The following is a 23,649-nucleotide window of genomic DNA, read 5'->3' as shown; positions in this document are numbered from 1 at the left end:
ATTAAAATTAAGAGTAAAATTACTAGTTCAGTGTTAATACTTGGATGGGTCCCGGGCCTCTATGTAGTGGAAAGGTTTGGCCCCACTGGGCTCCTTAATAAAATACAAAAAAATGTATAACCTTTATTTAATGTTTTTTAAATTTTTTCTCTCCCTGTTAGAGTAAACCGATCATTAAGATTCTGCACTTAAATCTTTGTAAGACGATAAACTTACTAAAGCAACCTGGGGATGAAATACAAGTGTTTCCCCCGTATACATATACACATTCAGACCCCCACACACCCCACCTTTCACTGTCCCAATGTTGTATAAAACAAATATTATTCTCAAAAGTTTTCATAAAAGAAGACATTCAAACATACGTTGGTTACTCCACTGCGGTTCCGATTAACAGTTTGTGCTTTCAGGGTGGTTTGCTCCACTCGCCGACGCAGCGTTTCATAATCATTCTGAGGGTCTAAGATAAGTTGGCAAGGGTAGTCGGTAGGACGCTGAAAAAAGGCCATGTCTGGATACAGCCTCCTGAAAAATGTAAACATTCATCAAATAACCTTTCACTGCAAGTTTTTTCATTCTGTATTTTCACATCACGAGTGATCCCAGGAAAAGGGGGAAAATAATATATATGAATATTTTCCTAAAACAGAAACATTTCCCCACCTTACATCTTTATCAATTTGAAGTAGAATTTCATTGTCTTTGAAGTAAGTATTCCACCTGCTGTCTGGATTGGGATTTAGAGGCTGAAAAACCAAAACAGGAACAAGTAGTCGTTAGGGACCGAGACATGAGCCACTGCTACAGGAAATGTATAATATAATTGTTTGTTTAGCTACCTACTGAGCATTATCTGGTAACTTGTTTTTTGTTTTTATACAACAAATATTTATTTTCAAGAAAGTAAATCATTTATTGAAAACATGTGATATAAATTATTTTAAATTGTAGCAGTAAAAACTTCTGAAACATTGTAGTTAAATCATTCATCTAACAGGATTATTTGATGTATTATAAAATGACAGCAGTGGTTTGTTTAATATTTATAACCGATGCACTTTTATATTGGTCAATCAATGTTGCAAAAAAGTTAACTTGACTCACATGATCTTCCATAGTTACATCTTCTCTGGACAGGCCCAGGTTGGCTTTGGCGATGCCAGGCTGGATGATCATTTCTTTCAGGAACTGGGAATACACCTCCCTGTGACAAAACAAAGGTTTAAGAAAGGTTGAAAAGCATAACAAGAAAGTAGTGTACTGAGAACATGTACAGTGAAATCCTGAACGCAAACCAACGCTTCTTATCCAACCTGATAGCACTTGAGAGGTGCTGCAAAAAGGAATGGGCGAAACTGCCCAAAGATAGGTCTGCCAAGCTTGTGGCATCGTATTCAAAAAGTCTTGAGGCTGTAATTGCTGCCGAAGTTATATCAACCAAGTATTGAGCAAGAGCTGTAAAGACCTTTGTACATGTGATTTTTGTTTTTTTATTTTTAATACATTTGTAAAATAAAAAAACGTTTTACATTGTCGCTATGGGGTATTGTCTGTAGAATTTTGAGGACAAAAATGAATGTATTCCATTTTGGAGTGAAGCTGTAACAAAAAATGTGGGAAAGTGAGGCCCTGTGAATACTTAACAGATGTACTGTATAGGACTTTCTTTCCAGGATTTCCACAAGATATGTAATGGCTGCTGAATGAAAACGCAGCGGAAAGCATCCGTGCTTTGCTGTTGGTCAATACCCTACAGCGGATGTTTGTAAGGGCTCTGTTTAAACCTATGGAAAAGACCATAGTTTTGCCTTGCAGAACGACTACCGTATTTTTCGGATTATAAGTCGCTCCGGAGTATAAGTCGCACCGGCCGAAAATGCATAATAAAGAAGGAAAAAAACATAAGTCGCACTGGAGTATAAGTCGCATTTTTTGGGGAAATGTATTTGATAAAATCCAACACCAAGAATAGACATTTGAAAGGCAATTTAAAATAAATAAAGAATAGTGAACCACAGGCTGAAAAAGTGTACGTTATATGACGCATAAATAACCAACTGAGAACGTGCCTCGTATGTTAACGTAACATATTATGGTAAGAGTCATTCAAATAACTATAACATATAGAACATGCTATACGTTTACCAAACAATCTGTCACTCCTAATCGCTAAATCCGATGAAATCGTCTTCCTCTGTGTTGCTTCTAAACAACTCTGCCAACTCCAAAGGTAGACAATGCACCGCTTCCTCTTCTATCGGTACGTCGCTTACGTCAGAGTCATCGTCAGTTGTGGTTCCAATTATTCCAGCCTTTCTGAATCTGGACAGGATGGTTTCGGTTGTCACTGAAGCCCATGCTTTGTCGATCCATCCAATGACATCCAGAAAAGTTGCATGGCGCATTCTCACGGTTTTTATTGGTTGACGTGTGTGTGTGACGATTGCTGATATACGTCTAGTCTCTTACGTGAATGAGATAAATAATATTATTTGATATTTTACAGTAATGTGTTAATAATTTCACACATAAGTCGCTCCAGAGTATAAGTCGCACCCCCGGCCAAACTATGAAAAAAACTGTGAAAAATACGGTATTACTATTTGTGAAAAAGAAACAACACAGCTGTAACAACATCCCTGGCGAGCTTTGTACACACACTTCTTATTTAACTCCCACTAATTACTCCCCTTCTTCTGCCACCCTGTGTCAGGTTGTATTTGACACAGGCACCCCAAATTACTGTCCAGGTTATGCTTGTAACATGATTATATGATTTTGGGACCTCCAGGAACAGCATTTCCTCATCCATTTGTGTCAAAGGGGTGAATTTACTTCCGATAACCTTCCACAAGTTGACTTATGGTCCGTCCCTGCCCACTAGGTGTTTCAAGTTGTAAAACACAATCTGCCTTAAACACGGAGTATTTAATTTTGAAAGCATACCAGATAATTAATTTTGTGTTTGTGCATGACTTCTTGTCCCACATAAGCTGATTTTTGCTGAATTGATCTGCCGTGCAAAAATAGAAGCTCTGTATGTATTTGGCGGAGGGCTTTCGGACTGGTGCAGCGTGCAGGGCATCCACTGGCAGTGTAAACAAACATATTGACTAGAACGGAAACGTATTGAATGCCGTTACGCATTTTGCGGAAATCCAGAGGTCACATGTTGATTTTAAAAAATGCATTAGAGATAAATATTTGAAAATGTACCTAAAAAAAAACCTTTCCAGTCTCTTTAAATTAATTATTAAGGACCCAAAATCAATATGACAATTATTTCCAGGATGAGTTCATGTAAACCTATGACAACAAGTGTGCAGCACTGTACAGCATGTGACACAGTTGCCAATTCTCTTATATAACTTTGCTTACATTAGTTACCTTCATCAACTACGCTGACTGGCAATAACTAGTTTTGTGGTTGTCTATTGAATGTACACACATGCAGTAGAATCAAGCTTGAAATGTGTCTACTTACCTTTCTTTTTTGAGGAAAGATGACCATCTCATCTGATCAAGAGGAAGGTAATTAAGAAGGATCTAAAAAAAAGATTGTGATATACGTAACTATTAGTGATAAACATATCAAAAACAAGATTAAATTCAACTAATTAATCCATATATACATAATACACACACACACACACACACACACTAAAAGTTTGGACACACCTTCTCAATCAATGTGTTTTCTTTATTTTCATGACTATTTACATTGTAGATTGTCACTAAAGGCATCAAAACTATGAAAGAACACATGTGGAGTTATGTACATAACAAAAAAAGGTGAAATAACCAAAAACATGTTTTATATTCTAGTAGATTCAAAATAGCCACCGTTTGCGCTGATTACTTTTTTGCACACTCTTGGCATTTTCTTGATGAGCTTCAAGAGGTAGTCACCTGAAATGGTTTTCACTTCACAGGTGTGCTTCAAGCTCACCGAGAGAATCCCAAGAGTGTGCAAAGCAGTCGCACAAAATACCGTAAATATATTCCATTGCATAGTTTGATTTTTTTGCTTGAATCTGCTTTTTGCAGAAATATTTAGGCTCCTTGCGTACTCCGATAGTTTGTGCGCTGCTTACTGTACAACAGCCATCTTGGCTTGCTTGAACACCACTTGTTTTCACTTCCGAGAAGAAGTCACATCACGGAATACAAGCAATATAAATACATTTTGTAGTGAGGTAAACAAAATGCTATTTACCTTCCAGCAGAGTGCCCGTATGCCTCCTTCAAATGGGATTCCTAAAATGAAAAAAAGAACAGATAGAAAAGAATATCGACAATGAAATTTTTTTGTGAAAAACACGCAATAGTAGATAATTACCATTAAAGCACAGATCTCTAAGTGTCTTCAAGTTTATGTTTTCTTCACTTAAAGCTACTTTGAAGTCCTGTATCCTGTGAAAAAGATAAAAGTTTTGATATGAATCACATTGAAGGTTTTTCATTCAAGTGTCAAGACAGTGACTGTAGTTACTGTAAACACATTTTTCAACAATTATTACAGCTAACGTTTGTGCTAGTGGGTTTCCTAATGTTTTGCATTAAAGTGGTGGTAAATTGTTTTGCACTGTGCGCAACATTGTGGTGGAACACAAACAAAGCACCTTTTGACCACAAAATATGCCAGACACGACAAGTGACCGATACTGAAGCAGTCACATCCAGATCAGTTGCAACTTAGTACCCAAACTAAACATGGTGAGCAATTTAAAACATACAGCAAAAGGTACAAAATGTTAGTAAAATTAGTCGCATTCTTGTTTGTCTGCATCTCAATTAGTGTGTCTGTGTACCTGTTTGTGCATGGGAGAGTCCTCAAGTGATTAATATTTCATCAAAATAATATGTGCATTGTTAAAATGTTGCAACCCAAACACAATTCTCATGTTAATTGCCTTTGCAGCAAAATTTTTTTTTTTTTTATAATCAAACGTCAAGGCAATATTGATTACAATAATGATTACCGTATTTTCGGACTATAAGTCAGTTTTTTTCATAGTTTGGCCGGGCTTCAGTGCGACTTATATATGTTGTTGTTTTTTTATTATGCATTTTCGGCAGGTTCGACTTATACTCTGGTGCGATTTATACTCCGAAAAATACGGTACCAGGAATTACATGGAACCTTTCCCCAAAGAAATGAATGGGCAATTACAAACCTCTCCATATCCCACATTTCTTATCCGATTCAAACTGTTCCACCACCCACACACTCCAGTCACCCTGGACTTTTGAGGCAGCTAGTTTTCCGGACACGAAAATTCCCACATTACCAGGAATTTTCCCCCAATGACAATCAATGGGCAATATACACACTTCTACATACACCACATTTCTCAACAGATTTGAACGGTTCCACCATTCGCACACTCCACTCACCCTGGACATTCAAGCCAGCATGTTTTTTGTTCCCAAAATTCCCTGATTATCTGGATTTTCCAGGAATTTCCCCTTATAGAAAATGAATGGGTAACATACAAACTTCTACATAAATCACAATTCTCAACGGATTTGAACGCTTCCAAAGACAAAATGCTTCTTGTTCTCGGTATTTAAGTACTAGCATGCTACTGTTTGCATGCTAACAGGAGCATGCTAACTTTTTAAGCTAATTTGACACTTTTTTCTCTAATTCCACAGCCATATAACTTAGTTTGTGACACATGCTAACTGTTAGCATGCAAACTTTTTTAGCTAATTTTACAACTGTTTACCCGAGTCATTAACTTAGTATGTTATACATGCAAAGTGTTAAAATGCTAAGGTTAGCATGCTAAGTTTAACATGCTAAACTTTTCAGCTAATTATGCAACCGTTTACTATAAAGTCATATAAATTAGTTTGTGGCACATACTATTTAGCCTGCATAATATATAACTAAGTGTTAGCATGCAAACATGTTGACGTTAACATGCTAACATCTTCTCTCACAGTTTTCATCCGATTAACATTTTTTAACAAACGTCAAGGCAATATTCTTTGTAAAGATAAATCACCTTTTGTCGCAACTTTTTGGAAACGCTTACGCAAATTCAGGCATTTTAGGCAGCAACAATCCCTTAAAAAGCCTGCAAAATCCTGGAGGGGCTGGCAAATACATGCACAATTATACATCTACAGTAACCATTCAAGTGGGACTTACACTATATTGCCAAAAGTATTTGGCCACCTGCCACTCACATATGAACATGAAGTGCCATCCCATTCCTAACCCATAGGTTATCAATATGATGTCGGTCCACCTTTTGCAGCTATTACAGCTTCAAGTCTTCTGGGAAGGCTGTCCACAAGGTTGCGGAGTGTGTTTATAGGAATTTGACAATTCTTCCAAAAACGCATTGGTGTGGTCACACACTGATGTTGGTCGAGAAGGCCTGGCTCTCAGTCTCCGTTCTAATACATCCCAAAGGTGTTCTATCGGGTTCAGGTCAGGACCCTGTGCAGGCCAGTCAAGTTACTGTGTCATCCATGTCTTTATGGACCTTGCTTTGTGCACTGGTGCACAGTCATGTTGGAAAAGGAAGGGGCCTGCTCCAAACTGTTCCCACAAGGTTTGGAGCATGGAATTGTCCAAAATGTTTTGGTATACTGGAGCATTCAAAGTTCCTTTCACTGGAACAAAGGGGACAATCCCAACTCCAGAAAAACAACCCCACACCATAATTCCTCTTCCACCAAATTTCACACTCGGCACAATGCAGTACGAAATGCAGCGTTCCCAGACTCGTCCATCAGATTGCCAGATGCAAAAGCGTGATTCATCACTCCAGAGAAGGTGTCTCCACTGCTCTAGAGTCCAGTGGCGACGTGCTTTACACCACTGCATCCGACGCTTTGCATTGGACTTGGTGATGTATGGCTTAGATGCAGCTGCTCGGCCATGGAAACCCATTCCATGAAGCTCTCTGCGTACTGTACCTGGGCTAACTGGAAGGTCACACAAAAAGTTTGGAGCTCTGTAGCAACTGACTGTGCAGAAAGTCGGCGACCTCTTTGCACTATGCGCTTCAGCCTTCGCTGACCCCTCTCTGTCAGTTTACGTGGCCTACCACTTTGTGGCTGAGTTGCTGTTGTTCCCAAACTCTTCCATTTTCTTATAATAAAGCCAACAGTTGACTTGGAAAATTTAGGATAGAGGAAATTTCACGACCGGATTTGTTGCACAGCTGGAATTCTATGACATTTCCACGCTGGAAATCACTGAGCTCCTGAGAGCCTAGTCTATAAAATTCGCTACACCTCCCTGATACCGAAGTACATGTCAAACTACTTCATAACGTAAATGACCGCCATAACCACAACACCAGGGGGAGCTCCACAAACCACGTTAAACCCAGATTCCGATCTAACAAAGGTCTTAACTCATTCTCCTTCTATGCCACATCAATAATGAATGCACTCCCAACAGGTGTAAAAGAAAGTGCATCTCTATCCTCCTTCAAAACCGCACTAAAAGAACACCTCCAGGCAACTACAACCCTAGGCTAACACCATCCCACCACTACATCCCACCTCCCCGGATTGTAAATAATCAAATGTATATACTTGTTCTTATGCTTTCTGAGTTCACTATGTTCACTGCTCGCTGTACCTATCCTACAAAGTCAGACCTACACTGTTTCAATGTCCATTTCTCAGATGATATAATTGTTGATGACTGGAGTGCTGATATCAACCAAACCTAACCCCCCCCCCCCTGCCTCAACCACATCCCACCCCCCGGATTGTAAATAATGTAAATAATTCAATGTATATACTCTGATGATTAACTTGTGTGATGACTGTATTATGCTGATAGTATATATTTGTACCATGAATTGATTAACGTGGAGCCCGACTTAAACAAGTTGAAAAACTTATTCGGGTGTTACCATTTAGTGGTCAATTGTACGGAATATGTATTGTACTGTGCAATCTACTAATAAAAGTTCCAATCAATCAATAAAAAAAAACGGCCCATTCTTTCACAAATGTTTGTAGAAACAGTCTCCATGCCTAAATGCTTGATTTTAAACACCTGTGGCCAGGCCAAGTGATTCGGACACCTGATTCTGATCAGTTGGATGGGTGGCCAAATACTTTAGGCAATATATTGTACTTTGATACCAACTAAATCCATGTACATTTACTAGCACGTACTAACTAGACCATTGGTGTCAAACTCTGGCCCGCGGGCCAAATTTGGCCGTGTAATTTCACTTGGCCCTTGAGGCGATATCAAATTAACATGAGAGCTGGCCCGCCGAATATATACAGCGGCGGTGCCGCGGTAACACCGCATTCACCGCTAATTCTCATATTTGCCAACCTCCCGGGAGACTCCCAAATTTCAGTGCCCCACCCGAAAATCGTCACGTCCGCTTTTCATCCAGTCCAACGAGTGCTGGCCCAGTCACATAATATGTGCGGCTTCTGCACGCACACACAAGTGAATGCAATGCATACTTGATCAACAGCGATACAGGTTTCTCTGAGGGTGGCCGTATAAACAGCTTTAACACAGTTAGAAATATACGCCACACTGTGAACCCACACCAAACAAGAATGACAAACACATTTCGGGAGAACATCCGCACCGTAACAACATAAAAACACAACAGAACAAATACCCAGAATCCTTTGCAGCACTAACTCTTACGGGACGCTACAAGGTGTGTGGGTGTGTGTGTGTGTTCAAGAAAAGATGGCAGGTATCTGGCTTGGGCACAGCAGATTAGATCAGTGTGTTGCAAACTGAGCAGTTTAAAGTCCTGAATGGTTGGTTTATTCATGGTTATTCTATTTTCAAATTTATTAGCCTGTGGAAAAAGTTTATTTTGATGTTTACCTCAGAAGGCTGCAAATAGAAAAGAGGCATTACATTTTTATTTAAATTGTATTTGATATGCCATTGATATTTTTTTAATTATTATTATTTGAAACTCGATTTTGCATGTCACTATAAAGTTATATATGCCTTGCTTGTTCAATATTCAATGCAATACTTGTTTGGGTCCCTATTAAAAGGTTCATTTGCTTTACCTTGGCCCGCGGCTTTGTTCAGTTTTAAATTTTGGCCCACTCTGTATTTGAGTTTGACACCCCTGAACTAGACAGTCTCTCAGGTCCAAAGTTTTAGAGGTTAAACTGTGTTTGTTCATACTTCTTTTAGGGAACGTGACCATATTATTACATGTAATTGTGTTCATCCATTACCATTTGTACTTAAAACAAATCTCTCTGCAGTCTATGAATACATACAACAAAACATCCTATGTAGGATGTGACTGGTCTATATAGAGAAAGCGAGTGTTTTACTAAGTGTTGGTTCAGATAAAGTGTCATTTGACGACGACGTATTGTCTGAACAAGTTGGCTTGGAGTGACATCTTAACGAGGGTAACGTGAAATCCACAGTCAGCCAAAATGTTAGCCTCGTGTTTACTGGGACGCATCAGCTGATATGCTAACGGGGAGCTAGCGTGGCTAGTTTCGGAATGAGTTAGCGAAAGGGACGAAAATAACCCCTGCTCTCGTTGACAATCCATGTTTAAAACGTAAAACATGTTTAGTGATATGACGAACGAAACACTTATTTCACGCTGAATGCGCTTGGTTATGCCTATGCCGCATTTCTATTGTGCGGTCGGGCTGCTACAAGGCGAATGAGTTGTCGTGTAATTCTCGCGACCTTCGGTGAATATACGTTTAAAATGTTTAAAAAGTATCCCACCTGTTTTTGTAAGCAATGGACATAGCTGGACAAAAGAGGTTTTCCTACGACTGTTTAAAAGGTGTGTGCCTGAGGGAAGTCACTTCCGTCTTCACAACACTGGCAGGGAAACACGCTGGTGATGACGTAATGTCCACTCGGGGCGGGCTGAACGACGCAAATATTGACAGATTAAATGCCAAAGGTCGGAGTAATCGATATTGTTCAATTTTTCAATAGTGTTTATTTTCACAAATATCAGTGTTTTTATTGTGTTGTTCATACCCTTGGATTGGTAATATTGAGATATGTTTTAAATGTATTATTGACCGGATGTGGATTTCGATCCGATAATGTCATTGTGAGCTTGTAAAGCCATTTTATACAATTGTGATTATGGGCTCTATAAATACATTTTTGATTGTTTGATGGATTGAGTCATATGTATATGGGCCATTCCACCAAAATATCATTGTTTTAAAATTCATTGTAAAAAAAGAAAATATGTAAAAAATACGTTGTATAAAAATTCAGTGTATAAAAAAATCAGTCTAATAAAAATCAGTGTAAAAAAAATAATCCAGTGTAAAAAAATTCAGTACTGAAAAATTCGCTGCTTCAAAAAGCAAAACTCACTTCCGGTAAAATAAGGCTAAAGCAATCGCGTTTTTTCGGAACCAGCCAATGAGGTGTCAAGCTTGAAGTCACGTGATACGAGTATTGAAAACCAGCACTAAAAAAACAGTTAACTTGGCTACCTGGGCATAATACGACATAAGAAACACTTCAATGCGGCCGGCTGAATGTTTTCAAACTATAGTTGTTATTCCACAGGTTAATTTTTTGTGATATACGAGTTAGTACGTGTCATGATGTGCAGTACAACTGACTGTGATACACAATGTGACCAGCAGATGGTGTTGCATAATGATGCTCGATCTAATATCACTGTTCTGCAGGAACTTTGTTGTAGAAAGTTCTGCAGAATTAACAGTGATATTATATCGAATAAGTGGATGTTTTTTTTTATCCTTTTGCCGTGTTTGTTGCATCGTTGGGCAGCACGGTGGGAGAGGGGTTAGTGCATCTGCCTCACAATACGAAGGTCCTGAGTAGTCTTGGGTTCAATCCCGGGCTCGGGATCTTTCTGTGTGGAGTTTGCATGTCCTCCCTGTGACTGCGTGGGTTCCCTCCGGGTACTCCGGCTTCCTCCCACCTCCAAAGACATGCACCTGGGGATAGGTTGATTGGCTACACTAAATTGGCCCTAGTGTGTGGATGTGAGTGTGAATGTTGTCTGTCTATCTGTGTTGGCTCTGTGATGAGGTGGCGACTTGTCCAGGGTGTACACCGCCTTCCGCCCGATTGTAGCTGAGATAGGCTCCAGCGCCCCCCGCGACCCCAAAGGGAATAAGCGGTGGATGGATGGATGTTGCATCGTTGTTGCCCTTGCTTGATTAAAAATATGTCGATCAAGGAGGTGGTCGAGGAAGTATAAGAGCAACGTCCATAAATTCTCAATATTCCGTGTTTTATTGTTCATAGTTAATATTGTCGGGGGGCGGTGTGGCGCAGTTGGGAGAGTGGCTGTGCTAGCAACCTGAGGGTTCCTGGTTCAATCCCCACCTTCTACCATCCTAGTCACGTCCGTTGTGTCCTTGAGCAAGACACTTCACCCTTGCTCCTGATGGGTCCTGGTTAGCGCCTTGCATGGCAGCTCCCGCCATCAGTGTGTGAATGTGTGTGTGAATGGGTGAATGTGGAAATAGTGTCAAAGCGCTTTGAGTTCCTTAAAAAAGGTAGAAAAGCGTTATACAAGAATAACCCACTAGTACAACCCATTGTAAATCCCAGAGTCTATATTTTTATGTACATTCTGACGGAAAAAAATAGAATTCATTCTGTTTTGGAAATGGGTCTTTTTAGGTGTTTTTTTTTACTGAAAAGACACTCAGAATGTACATGAAAATACATATTGTGGGATTTACAATCCTACAATCCAACAAGAACACCCGGTACATATCATATATACCAGGGGTCACCAACCTTTTTGAAACCAAGAGCTACTTCTTGGGTACTGATTAATGCGAAGGGCTACCAGTTTGATACACACTTATATAAATTACCAGAAATAGCCAATTTGCTCAACTTACCTTTAACTCTATGTTATTATTGATAATTAATGATATTCATCTTTGTGGAAACACTGATCATATTAATGATTTCTTACAATAAATATATATAGAAACAGATAAATATCAATATGCAACACTTTATTTTTATATTTTCTCTAAGTGCACATTTTTCAAATTGAACATTTTCAAATGATCACTTCTAAGACAGTCTTGTGAAATCACAATATCCCATTTTAACTAGCTAGCCACTAACATTTTTTAACAAATCATGAATTACTTTGCACCATGTTTGTACAAATAATAACTCATGTAAAATACAAAAGTCAACTCTCAAATTTTTAAATAAATCATGTCACACTTTGAACTGGACACCAAATCTGTTATCTGTTTCTTTGTCAGTTAGTGGGAAGCCTGGCATTGCATGCTGTTAACTAGTGTGTTGTACTCTGGTGTGTAACTTGACATTGCAACTCTGAGTGAGTCTTGCAGATGTGCATCAGTGAGGCGTGTTCTGTGTTTGTTCTTGATGAAGTTCATGTCAGAAAAGGCTGATTCACAAAGATAAGTTGAACCAAACAGGCTTGCAGCCTTCATAGCTGCTGCGCATACACCACTGTACTTTTCTGTGTCAACAAGGCACCAAAAGTTTGGTGCAGCCTGGTGGGCTTTGAGGTGGAAGTCATTTTGCAGTGCTACAATTTCAATCTCCACCTGTTCAGCATCCAGGCTGAATGTTGCACTTAACTGCTCAGCAATGCATGATATGTCCACGTTCATGAAAGGATTAGAAATGAACAACACACATGGCTCAAGCTGATCCAGGTCACAAAACCTGTTCTCAAACTCTTGCCCAACTCTGTTTATGACCTGAGAGTACTTTTCTGCAACTTTGTCAAAAGTCTCAGATTCTACAGATTTTCTAGATTTGCCAGAATAATTTTTTTGAATTTTAATCATAATAAGTTCGAAGAAATATTTCACAAATATTCTGTCGAAAAAACAGAAGCAAAAATGAAGAGTTAAATTAAAATGTATTTATCATTCTTTACAATACAAAAAAATTATTTACTTGAACATTAATTTAAATTGTCAGGAAAGAAGAGGAAGGAATTTAAAAGGTATAAAGGTATATGTGTTTAAAAATCCTAAAATAATTTTTAAGGTTGTATTTTTTCTCTAAAATTGTCTTTCTGAAAGTTATAAGAAGCAAAGTAAAAAGATAAATGAATTTATTTAAACAAGTGAAGACCAAGTCTTGAAAATATTTTCTTGGATTTTCAAATTCTATTTGAGTTTTGTCTCTCTTAGAATTAAAAATGTCAAGCAAAGCGAGACCAGCTTGCTTGTAAATAAATACAATTTAAAAAATAGAGGCAGCTCACTGGTAAGTGTTGCTATTTGAGCTATTTTTAGAACAGGCCAGCGGGCTACTCATCTGGTCCTTACAGGCTACCTGGTGCCCGCGGGCACCGCGTTGGTGACCCCTGATATATACTAACAGAGAGCACTTCCTGATGGTGGTAAAGTGATCACAACACATTGTGTTCTGCAAGTTTTATTGTAACTGCTGTACACCACATGTGATGGTGCTCAGATGTCTTCAAATATAACAGTCTTTGTCAGCACACATTTAACCAATTGAGCTGTAACACATGAGCAGCCATTTGTGTTTCTTCAGGTAGCTCTTCAGCGAAGGCAAGTAGAGACTGTGGCCTCGGGTTGTTTGTCGAAGCCAGCATAACTTAGGATAAGGCGGCCGCCTCTTCCTTTTTCTTCTTCAGCTCCATCTCAGTTTGCATGCGCAGCGACTGAAGGTAGGCAGAAAGACTCCACATTAAAGCTATCGATGCTTGAATACCACCTTTCAATTAAGATATCAACATGAACATGGCTTACAATTGAACTACTCAATTGTCAATACTGTTGCTACTCTATGACCTTACCTCCAGGTTGTGGGTAACAGTGTGGTTGGGCCCGTGGGAGACCATTAGAATTCCATAGGCCTGGCAGATCATGCTGTGGCCCTGCTCAGTCTGCCCTGCCTGCCAGTGTGTGACGCCTGCACGCATGGTGGCTAAACCCAATTGTGGGCTATTGTGTTGGTACAACTTCCTATTGATGAGGGCGAAAAGAGGAAGCAAAATGTATACAGCCAGGTTAATTTTAAAGAAACCCGGGCAAAAAAGGATACCTGTCATAATCAGTGTTGGGTTGGTTACTGAAAACCAGTAATTAGTTACAGTTACCAGTTACTTTATTTCAAAAGTAACTCAGTTACTTACACAAAAAAGTAATGCGTTTTTTCTCTATGTGCCCTGCAAATGGCTGGCAACCAGTCAAGGCTCTTGCTCAAAGTCAGCTGGGATAAGCTCCAGCTCACCCGTTAATTTAAGGACAAGTGGTGTAGAAAATGGGTGGGTAGAAAAGTGGTTATCCTGGATGCATTGGAACTCTGAACTTTTGTCTCACTCTACCAACCATTTACCCCGTATGCTGTAACACAATCGGCAATAAAATGTACATAGATTGGTTACAGTAATTACATTAACATTTTTAATCAGATTATTACCGTATTGATGGCAGATTAATCGCAAACATGTTAATTTGGACAGCCCTGTTTATTTCAGAAACAATGCTGATAAAAGTGTGTCCAAAGACAATATACAAACCCCGTTTCCATATGAGTTGGGAAATTGTGTTAGATGTAAATATAAACGGAATACAATGATTTGCAAATCATTTTCAACCCACATTCAGTTGAATATGCTACAAAGACAACATATTTGATGTTCAAACTGATAAACATTTTTTTTTTTTGCAAATAATCATTAACTTTCGAATTTGATGCCAGCAACACGTCACAAAGAAGTTGGGAAAGGTGGCAATAAATACTGATAAAGTTGAGGAATGCTCATCAAACATTTATTTGGAACATCCCACAGGTGAACAGGCAAATTGGGAACAGGTGGGTGCCATGATTGGGGAGAAAAGTAGATTCCATGAAATGCTCAGTCATTCACAAACAAGGATGGGGCGAGGGTCACCACTTTGTCAACAAATGCCTGAGCAAATTGTTGAACAGTTTAAGAAAAACCTTTCTCAACCAGCTATTGCAAGGAATTTAGGGATTTCACCATCTACGGTCCGTAATATCATCAAAGGGTTCAGAGAATCTGGAGAAATCACTGCGTGTAAGCAGCTAAGCCCGTGACCTTCGATCCCTCAGGCTGTACTGCATCAACAAGTGACATCAGTGTGCAAAGGATATCACCACATGGGCTCAGGAACACTTCAGAAACCCACTGTCAGTAACTACAGTTGGTCACTACATCTGTAAGTGCAAGTTAAATTTCTCCTATGCAAGGCGAAAGCCATTTATCAACAACACCCAGAAACGCTGTCGGCTTCGCTGGGCCTGAGCTCATGTAAGATGGACTGATACAAAGTGGAAAAGTGTTCTGTGGTCTGACGAGTCCACATTTCAAATTGTTTTTGGAAACTGTGGACGTCGTGTCCTCTGGACCAAAGAGGAAAAGAACCATCCGGATTGTTATAGGCGCAAAGTTGAAAAGCCAGCATCTGCGATGGTATGGGGGTGTATTAGTGCCCAAGACATGGGTGACTTACACATCTGTGAAGGCGCCATTAATGCTGAAAGGTACATACAGGTTTTGGAGCAACATATGTTTCCATCCAAGCAACGTTACCATGGACGCCCCTGCTTATTTCAGCAAGACAATGCCAAGCCACAGGTTACATCAACGTGGCTTCATAGTAAAAGAGTGCGGGTACTAGACTGGCCTGCCTGTAGTCCAGACCTGTCTCCCATTGAAAATATGTGGCGCATTATGAAGCCTAAAATACCACAACGGAGACCCCCGGACTGTTGAACAACTTAAGCTGTACATCAAGCAAGAATGGGAAAGAATTCCACCTGAGAAGCTTAAAAAAATGTGTCTCCTCAGTTCCCAAACGTTTACTGAGTGTTGTTAAAAGGAAAGGCCATGTAACACAGTGGTGAACATGCCCTTTCCCAACTACTTTGGCACGTGTTGCAGCCATGAAATTCTAAGTTAATTATTATTTGCAAAAAAAATAAAGTTTATGAGTTTGAACATCAAATATTTTGTCTTTGTAGTGCATTCAATTGAATATGGGTTGAAAAGGATTTGCAAATCATTGTATTCCGTTTATATTTACATCTAACACAATTTCCCATCATATATGGAAACGGGGTTTGTACAATGTCAGGAAGACATGGAGTTTTCTTTGCCTGGAGTCAGTGAAGACTTTGACTGTGAACAAGTGTCTTTAAACACATTTGGAACGTTTGATCCTAACTTCAGAAAAACCTGTTAAAATACAAAATGTTGGAATACTGTTGTCAAATTTAAAACGGGACGATTCCAAGTCCCTAACTTCAAGCTACTTATTTTAAAGGCGAGTTTCTGAAAAAAATAATGAAGAAATATTCAACTAGTTATCTTTCAAAAGAGACCAAAGCCATGTGTGCAAATGGTTCAAGCCTATCATAACATTTGCTTAAATGAAACCTATGATGGATTTAGTTTTTTGGACCTATAAATACAAAGGTCCTGGGTTCCATCCCTGGGCTTGGGGTCTTTCTGTGTGGAGTTTGCATGTTCTCCCCGTGACTGCGTGGGTTCCCTCTGGGTACTCCGGCTTCCTCCCACCTCCAAAGACATGCACCTGGGGATAGGTTGATTGGCAACACTAAATTGGCCCTAGTGTGTGAATGTGAGTGTAAATGTTGTCTATCTGTGTTGGCCCTGCCACAAGGTGGCGACTTGTCCAGGGTGTACCCCACCATCCGCCCAATGCAGCTGAGATAGGCTCCTGAACCCCCGCTACCCCGAAAGAAACAAGCGGTAGAAAATGGATGGACCTATAAATGTTGTTTCAAATCAAATCAAATCAACTTTATTTATAAAGTTTCAATGTTGGATACTCGGGTTAAACAATGCCAAAGCGTCAAATCACAAAGTTCATGCATTTTGGTATGCCATTTTAGATGCCTCCGTTCATGGGGTTTTGCAGTCTGGCTACGCCGTGACGTCACCGCACAGAGGAAGCACTTATTTAGACAACAGTCAAGATCTTAGCCAGAACATGTTCAGGTTATGGGAAAATACAAAAAAAGGTAGAAGAAAAGTGTTATTTCATGTAATCTTGGCACGCATATAACAACCTCTGACATGCAGCGACATAAACGCTGCTAAAATAGCTTTTGTCAGTCTGAATCGATCGACAGGACCGATTGAATCAATAATGTTTATGAAGTTTATTTTCGATCATGTCTGCAATAAAAAAAATAATGGAGAGTGGGGCGTGGTTTAATTTGCAATCTGTGAATGCCGCCAGAATCGAACATCTTGCAGACAGACTCAAAAAATGGGTTATGAAAGTGAATGTGGAGCAAAATTCACACACATCTTACACCAAAGCATAGCCAATACACATTACCACAAGTAAGTGTTTTAAATGTAGAATAAAACCATCATAGGCCCCCTTTGAAGACTCTTGACACACACAAATATTTCGTTTTTTCAGTATGTGGCCCTGATGTACAAGGAGTGTGAATGGTCTCAACGTGCTTAATATCATTGCAGTTTGAGATAACCTTTGTGTTCAAATCAGACACAAAATTTAGAAATGTAATTGATAAGTTGGATAACTTACATGTAGGCATTCACCATCCTCTGAGCGTATTCTGCCGCCTCAGAGTACGAGCGTTGGTATGAAAGCGCCTCGCTGGCTACACTGAGCACACGCAGTTTGCACAGGTGAGTGTCAGCGAGGACGTTCTCCTGTTGATGCAAACACTCGCGACACAGCTTCACCACCTAAAAGCAGACGTGGCCAGTCAAGATCCAGACAGAAGATTGTGTTCAATGCAAAAAAAGGAAATGTACCTCGTGGAAATTTCCCTCATTGCGGGATTTCTCGATCTTCTCAAGACAGTCTTTACTGAAGGCAGTCATCTCTTTTAGTTTCTCAGTAGACGGCTGTGAGGAACATACAAGCATGAGGGTGTTAGAAGATGTTTCAGAAATACCACTATAATCAATGAAAATTGATAGCCACCATCAGTGATAATCACTGTAATTACATTACCCAGAAGGCTGAGCGGGAAAGAAGACCGGAAGCCTGGGAATAGTGTCAGGCGAATTATACCGTGTACAATTTTCTTATGATTGTTTACTAGCATGCATTTGTATTTGGTCACAGAATATTTTAGGGGATTATTCTATTAAGGAAATAGATAGCCCTTAGATAGCTTCAGGTCCAGATGTCAAACAAAGAGAGTGCTTGCTTTTGCCCCCAGGACATTGGAGAACTTAAAGGATAGCAGCAGTTGGATTTTAGGAGGAAGTGTAAACACACTAACGACATCTGGTAAGAGCCCCCACCGGTCGGAGTAGAGATCAGGGGTTGGAGGTCATCCAACGCCATTGAGCAAAGTGACAACACCCAGGTGTTGTCTGCATTTGTACAAACAAACTGGCCGGCCCCAAGGCTAGAACAACAAAGAGTAACTGTCTTCGTGTAGGTATTTAAGGACAGTTGTCCAAGAAGACAGGAAAAGAGTAATCGGGCCCATACTCTTTCTCCTGGAAACAGCAGTTCCAGGCTGAGATTTTTTAATTTTTTAATTTATTTTTATTATTTTTATTTTTTTTGGTCATAAAGAAATACAATCATGTGTGCTTACGGACTTTATCCCTGCAGACTGTATTGATCTACATTGATATATAATGTAGGAACCAGAAATATTAATAACAGAAAGAAACAACCCTTTTGTGCGAATGAGTGTGAATGAGTGGAGGGAGGTTTTTTGGGTTGGTGCACTAATTGTAAGTGTATCTTGTGTTTTTTATGTTGATTTAATAAAAAAAAAAATATATATATACATTTTTATCTATTTTATTTTTTTAATTTCTTGTGCGGCCCGGTACCAATCGATCCACAGACCGGTACCGGGCTTCGGCCCGGTGGTTGGGGACCACTGATCTAAGGGAGCTTAAAGCAATCCAGAGGGAGCACTTTAAATGACCGACAAGAGAAGAGACCATGGCACAGTTCGCTGGGGCTAAATGGTTCAGTGAACTGGATGCATTGTCAGGCTTCTGGCAAATGAAACTAGACGACAAGAGCTCAAAACTCTGTACTTTTAACACGTCAGAGGGAAGATCTCGGTTTTTGCTCCTGTCTTATGGAATCCTGTCAGCATCTGAAGTATACCACAAGAAAATACACATAAAAACCATGATAGATAACATTATTGTCTGGGAGGTCTAGTCGAGAAGAATATGATGAACGATAAAGACAGGTGCTCAACCTGACACGGCAAGACTTAAAGTTAAATAGAGACAAGTGCCAGTTTGGAGTAAAAAGCATTGACATTTGTGAGAGATGTCTCTGAAGCAGGGATTAGTCCAGAACCAAAGAAAACATTATAGCCATTGAGAACATGGAGAAACCAAAAAAACAAGGATGACGTCAGAAGGATTCTAGGTGCAGTCAAATATTTTACAAAATTCATACCTCAAATGTTAAAAATGTCAGCACCACTCCGATGTCTCTTAAAAGAAAAACTTGTATGGACATGGTCACATGTACAGGGAGACTGCTTTAAAAATCTGAATAGAAAACTTATCAAGGAGTGTGTGCTAGAGTTCTATGGCCACCTGAATATCAGCCGACACCTCACAATATGGACAGTGTTGCTACAGATGCATGACAAAGAAGGGAGACAAGTTGCCTATGCGGCGAGAGCATTGAAATCAGATGAGACAAGGTATGCATGAATTGAGAAGGAGCTTCTCGCCAGCACCTACGAATGTGAAAGATTCCATTAGTACATTATGTACAGCATATGGCCAAGCACCATCAACATTGATGGTGCTAAATACAATTCTGGGGCTATGGCTATTGCTAATGAGGATTTTCAGGGCATTCAATCAATTGCAACTCGACTGTTTAGTTTGTCTTAGAAGTTTTACCTCTCACCCAAGCACGCTTCCGCAGTCATGCTTATAGACTTCGATCGGTCAGATCTAGTCTAAATATTGCAATTAAATCCTCAATAATTTATACTCTTAACAAGAGGAGGGTGTGCTCAGGCACTGCTATACTGCAGTCAGCAGTGACTAACATTTACAGTAAGACGGGAGGGTAGAAGAGCAAGGTAAGTCCTCAATCTGACGTGGAATCTACTCCTCTTTCCGCGTTTTATGCGGCATGTTCTGCCGTGAAGTGGGCAGGTTGAAAGTCTCAGGAACAGTGGTACACACCAAAAATGGTGGTGGATCATTTGACTGCCCAACACAATAAGTGAGGTACGGCTATCGCTCAATGTCAAGGGATCAGACATTAAAAACATTAAAAACAGTGCACAAAGTAGCAAGCAGAGCCCAGCACATTATGGATGTTAGTCAAATGTAGAGGATGCCATTTGTGCCAGTTTGCACAAACTTTTCAGAACTGCTAAACATAGACGCAAAACAGCAGCCACAAAACAGTTTCAGTCTTGATAAATCACATTGTGTGTGCTAACAGAAATACAGGCTCATGTGTATGGGATGCCGAATGTAAATGTTCAGTCACACTTTTCCAATAGATATATTACTCAGATTTTTTTTTTTTTAGATTAAGTCATTTTTTTCACATTTAGCTTTTTTTTTTTTGAGGACCAGTCATAGAGAATTTAGAGTGAAAAGCAAATTTTCTTTTCACTCGCATACAAAACATTCTAACTTGGGTTGTCTCCCTGGCTTCGAGACTCTCCCGAAGGATAGTTCAGCGAAGACACAACAAACTCCCTTCTTGTCTCTCATTGACACACACCTGTTGTTGTTGACTTTGGACTAGCGACTGCACAAGATCAAGGCCGCGGAACATAGACACACTGCAGGCTTACACACAAACATGCATCCAAAAAAATATACGCCACTCATACACACCCCAACCCAACGCCCTCGACGTAAATCCCATAGGGGTGATGAAAGCATGGTCAGCGCCTGAGAGCTGCGGCCTACCACCATGACCCCGCACTCCCTTCCCTCTGTTGCTAAATATCCCGAGATGTACTTTGTAATATGGATATGTGCTTTGCTATGGAGGTTTTTTCCCACTCCAGACTGGGCCCCCTTAGGAGCCCAGTCTGGAGTGTATTTTTTTACTCATCCTTCCCCAGCATTTTACTGTTTTCCCATCTTTTACGGGGTGCCTTGTGGCGACCCATCAGCGTTCCTGTTCTGTAACCCTGTACACTGTTTGTTTGTCCAATCTTGAACGGGTTTGTGCTGAAAACAAAGTTCCGTTGTACTTGTGCAATGACAATAAAGACCTATCTATCTATCTATCTATCTATCTATCTATCTATTTTCATCACAGATTAAATATTGACTCTAGATATTATATATCTAAATGTTAAATCATTCTTTCTTTCATTTTTCCTAACGTGTCCTGTCCAGCTACTCAGGCAAATCATAATATTGATGTAGATGCCCTTATCTGCTGTACAGATTTACTTTATTAATGTATTTAATGTTAGGCAAAAAAGGAAGTCATAGGGGGAAATTGCGGACAGAAGAGCCAGTTTGTGAAGTAGATAGTGAAAACACACAAATGACAATGAACATTATTGCACTACAAATGTAACAATAAAAATGTTACATAAAATAGCACTATTGATAATGAATAATATTAATAATTACCTCTATTAACAACAAAATAATTGTTTCAAATGCAACATTACATATATCATACTTGCCAACCCTCCCGAATTTTCCGGGAGACTCCCGGAATTCAGCGCCTCTCCCGAAAACCTCCCGGGACAAATATTCTCCCGAAAATCTCCCGGTTTTCAGCCTGAGTGAGGACAGCCTTTTTTCATGACAGGAGGACAACAGGGTGACAAGAACTAAATCATCCAGACTAGAGATAAATTGTATTATTATGTTTATCTTACCTACAAATAAATACATTTGTTAATTAAAAAAAAAAAACTAAATACATTTTTACTATATTTTGCTAAAAACATCAAAATTAATTGTATTTTTATTTGTATTTTTTCTGACTCCTTATTACATCCAGCCATAGAATTATACATTTAAATAAACATGTTAGAAATAATTAATTTTAAATGATCATAATAATTCATTTAAAATGACCATATCTAATTATTAAAATAATTGCTTGTTTATCAACAACTTTAGCATTTTATTCATGACATTTTGAAGCTCTCAGAAGCCAAGTTATGTTATATTCCTTAAGATTTATTTATGCAAGTTTGAAGTATCAATGATCTAAACACAGTTTTGTTTGCATATTTTCAGGATGTGTATATATATATATGTGTGTATGGAATGCTTGACTTGGTGAATTCTAGCTGTCAATATACTCCTCCCCTCTTAACCACGCCCCAAACCACGCCCCCCACTATCCACCCCCTGCCCCCCACCCCCCACCTCCCGAAATCGGAGGTCTCAAGGTTGGCAAGTATGACATATATGTAACGATAACTTGAATTACAAAAGAAAGCAGATAAATGGAGGGGAGGAAAGAGAAGCCGACTATGGTAACCTTATAGATTGTTATAGTGATAATAGGTTACGCTTTATCGGTGGGCTTTAACCAGTTTCCCCTGGGGGGTTAATATATGTTTGACGAGTGTATGTATGCATATGTGCTTGTTTATGTACAGTATGTGTATGTGTATGTTTGTACAGTGAATGTGTGTGTAAATGTATGTACCGTGTGTGTGGATGTATGTACTGTATTAGTGTATGTATGTGCAGGCGTATGTACCTGTGTGTGCGCATGTGTATGTAATAAATGAATATACGTATATGTATGTATATATGTATGAATATTTGTGTGTAGATAGATAGATAGTACTTTATTGATTCCTTCAGGAGAGGTCCCTCAGAAAAATTAAAATGTGTATGTGCGTATGTATGTATGTACAGTATGTGTGTTTGTACAGTATGTACAATATATTTGTCTCCCAGTACGTGTGGGAGCCAAAGCATGTCCCCAGCCACCAAGAGAGCCCAACCCAAAACAGCAGATGCGGTACCTAGGGAACAAGGCAGGCTGGCCAGCGACAAGACTCCCAGAACCGGCCCCACTGTGCCACCGGGCAGGCCAGCGGCAGGCCATAGACATGTAAGTAGTAACACACATTTGTTGCCAGAAGTTGGAAGTGCGCTGATGTGGAAACCGAAATAAATGCGCTAAGGAAAGCAGTTCCGGCGATAATTAAAATGAACAAAATATGGTAAATATTTTATATATTACATTTTGTTAGGATTGTATCTGTTACTACATTATATATAGACTTGCAGTGTGTACAAACCCCGTTTCCATATGAGTTGGGAAATTGTGTTAGATGTAAATATAAACGGAATACAATGATTTGCAAATCCTTTTCAACCCATATTTAATTGAATGCACTACAAAGACAAGATATTTGATGTTCAAACTCATCCATCCATCCATCCATCCATTTTCTACCGCTTATTCCCTTTGGGGTCGCGGGGGGCGCTGGAGCCTATCTCAGCTACAATTGGGCGGAAGGCGGGGATAGGTTGATTGGCTGCACTAAATTGGCCCTAGTGTGTGGATGTGAGTGTGAATGTTGTCTGTCTATCTGTGTTGGCCCTGCGATGAGGTGGCGACTTGTCCAGGGTGTACCCCGCCTTCCGCCCGATTGTAGCTGAGATGTTCAAACTCATAATTTTTTATTTTTTTTTGCAAATATTAATTAACTTAGAATTT

The 23,649-nt window shown here is 39.5% G+C and overlaps 2 protein-coding genes across 2 annotated transcripts in view; both read right to left on the bottom strand.

Annotated features, from left to right (window-relative positions):
• Positions 1-9,871, bottom strand: part of tbc1d13 (TBC1 domain family, member 13) — a 32,681-nt gene extending 22,810 nt beyond the window's left edge. Inside the window, exons 1-7 of the mRNA XM_061980626.1 lie at positions 9,731-9,871; positions 4,340-4,413; positions 4,217-4,257; positions 3,485-3,546; positions 1,105-1,204; positions 664-746; positions 366-525 (exon numbers count right to left, since the gene is read on the bottom strand). Coding sequence (XP_061836610.1) covers positions 366-525; positions 664-746; positions 1,105-1,204; positions 3,485-3,546; positions 4,217-4,257; positions 4,340-4,413; positions 9,731-9,753 — 543 coding nt within the window. The 5' untranslated portion in view covers positions 9,754-9,871. The remainder of the gene's footprint in view (positions 1-365; positions 526-663; positions 747-1,104; positions 1,205-3,484; positions 3,547-4,216; positions 4,258-4,339; positions 4,414-9,730) is intronic.
• Positions 9,872-13,396: 3,525 nt separating this feature from the next.
• LOC133619561 (histone-lysine N-methyltransferase Smyd1-like) overlaps positions 13,397-23,649 on the bottom strand; it is a 48,202-nt gene continuing 37,949 nt past the window's right edge. The window contains exons 7-10 of the mRNA XM_061980659.1: positions 17,778-17,870; positions 17,545-17,708; positions 13,788-13,956; positions 13,397-13,652 (exon numbers count right to left, since the gene is read on the bottom strand). Of these exons, the coding sequence (XP_061836643.1) occupies positions 13,587-13,652; positions 13,788-13,956; positions 17,545-17,708; positions 17,778-17,870 (492 nt within the window). The 3' untranslated portion in view covers positions 13,397-13,586. The remainder of the gene's footprint in view (positions 13,653-13,787; positions 13,957-17,544; positions 17,709-17,777; positions 17,871-23,649) is intronic.

This window comes from Nerophis lumbriciformis, linkage group LG20, assembly GCF_033978685.3.
Source record: "Nerophis lumbriciformis linkage group LG20, RoL_Nlum_v2.1, whole genome shotgun sequence".
In the NCBI taxonomy this organism is placed as follows: Eukaryota; Metazoa; Chordata; class Actinopteri; order Syngnathiformes; family Syngnathidae; genus Nerophis; species Nerophis lumbriciformis.
Note: the sequence above shows the minus strand (reverse complement) of the source record. Positions and strands in the feature narration are given on the sequence as shown.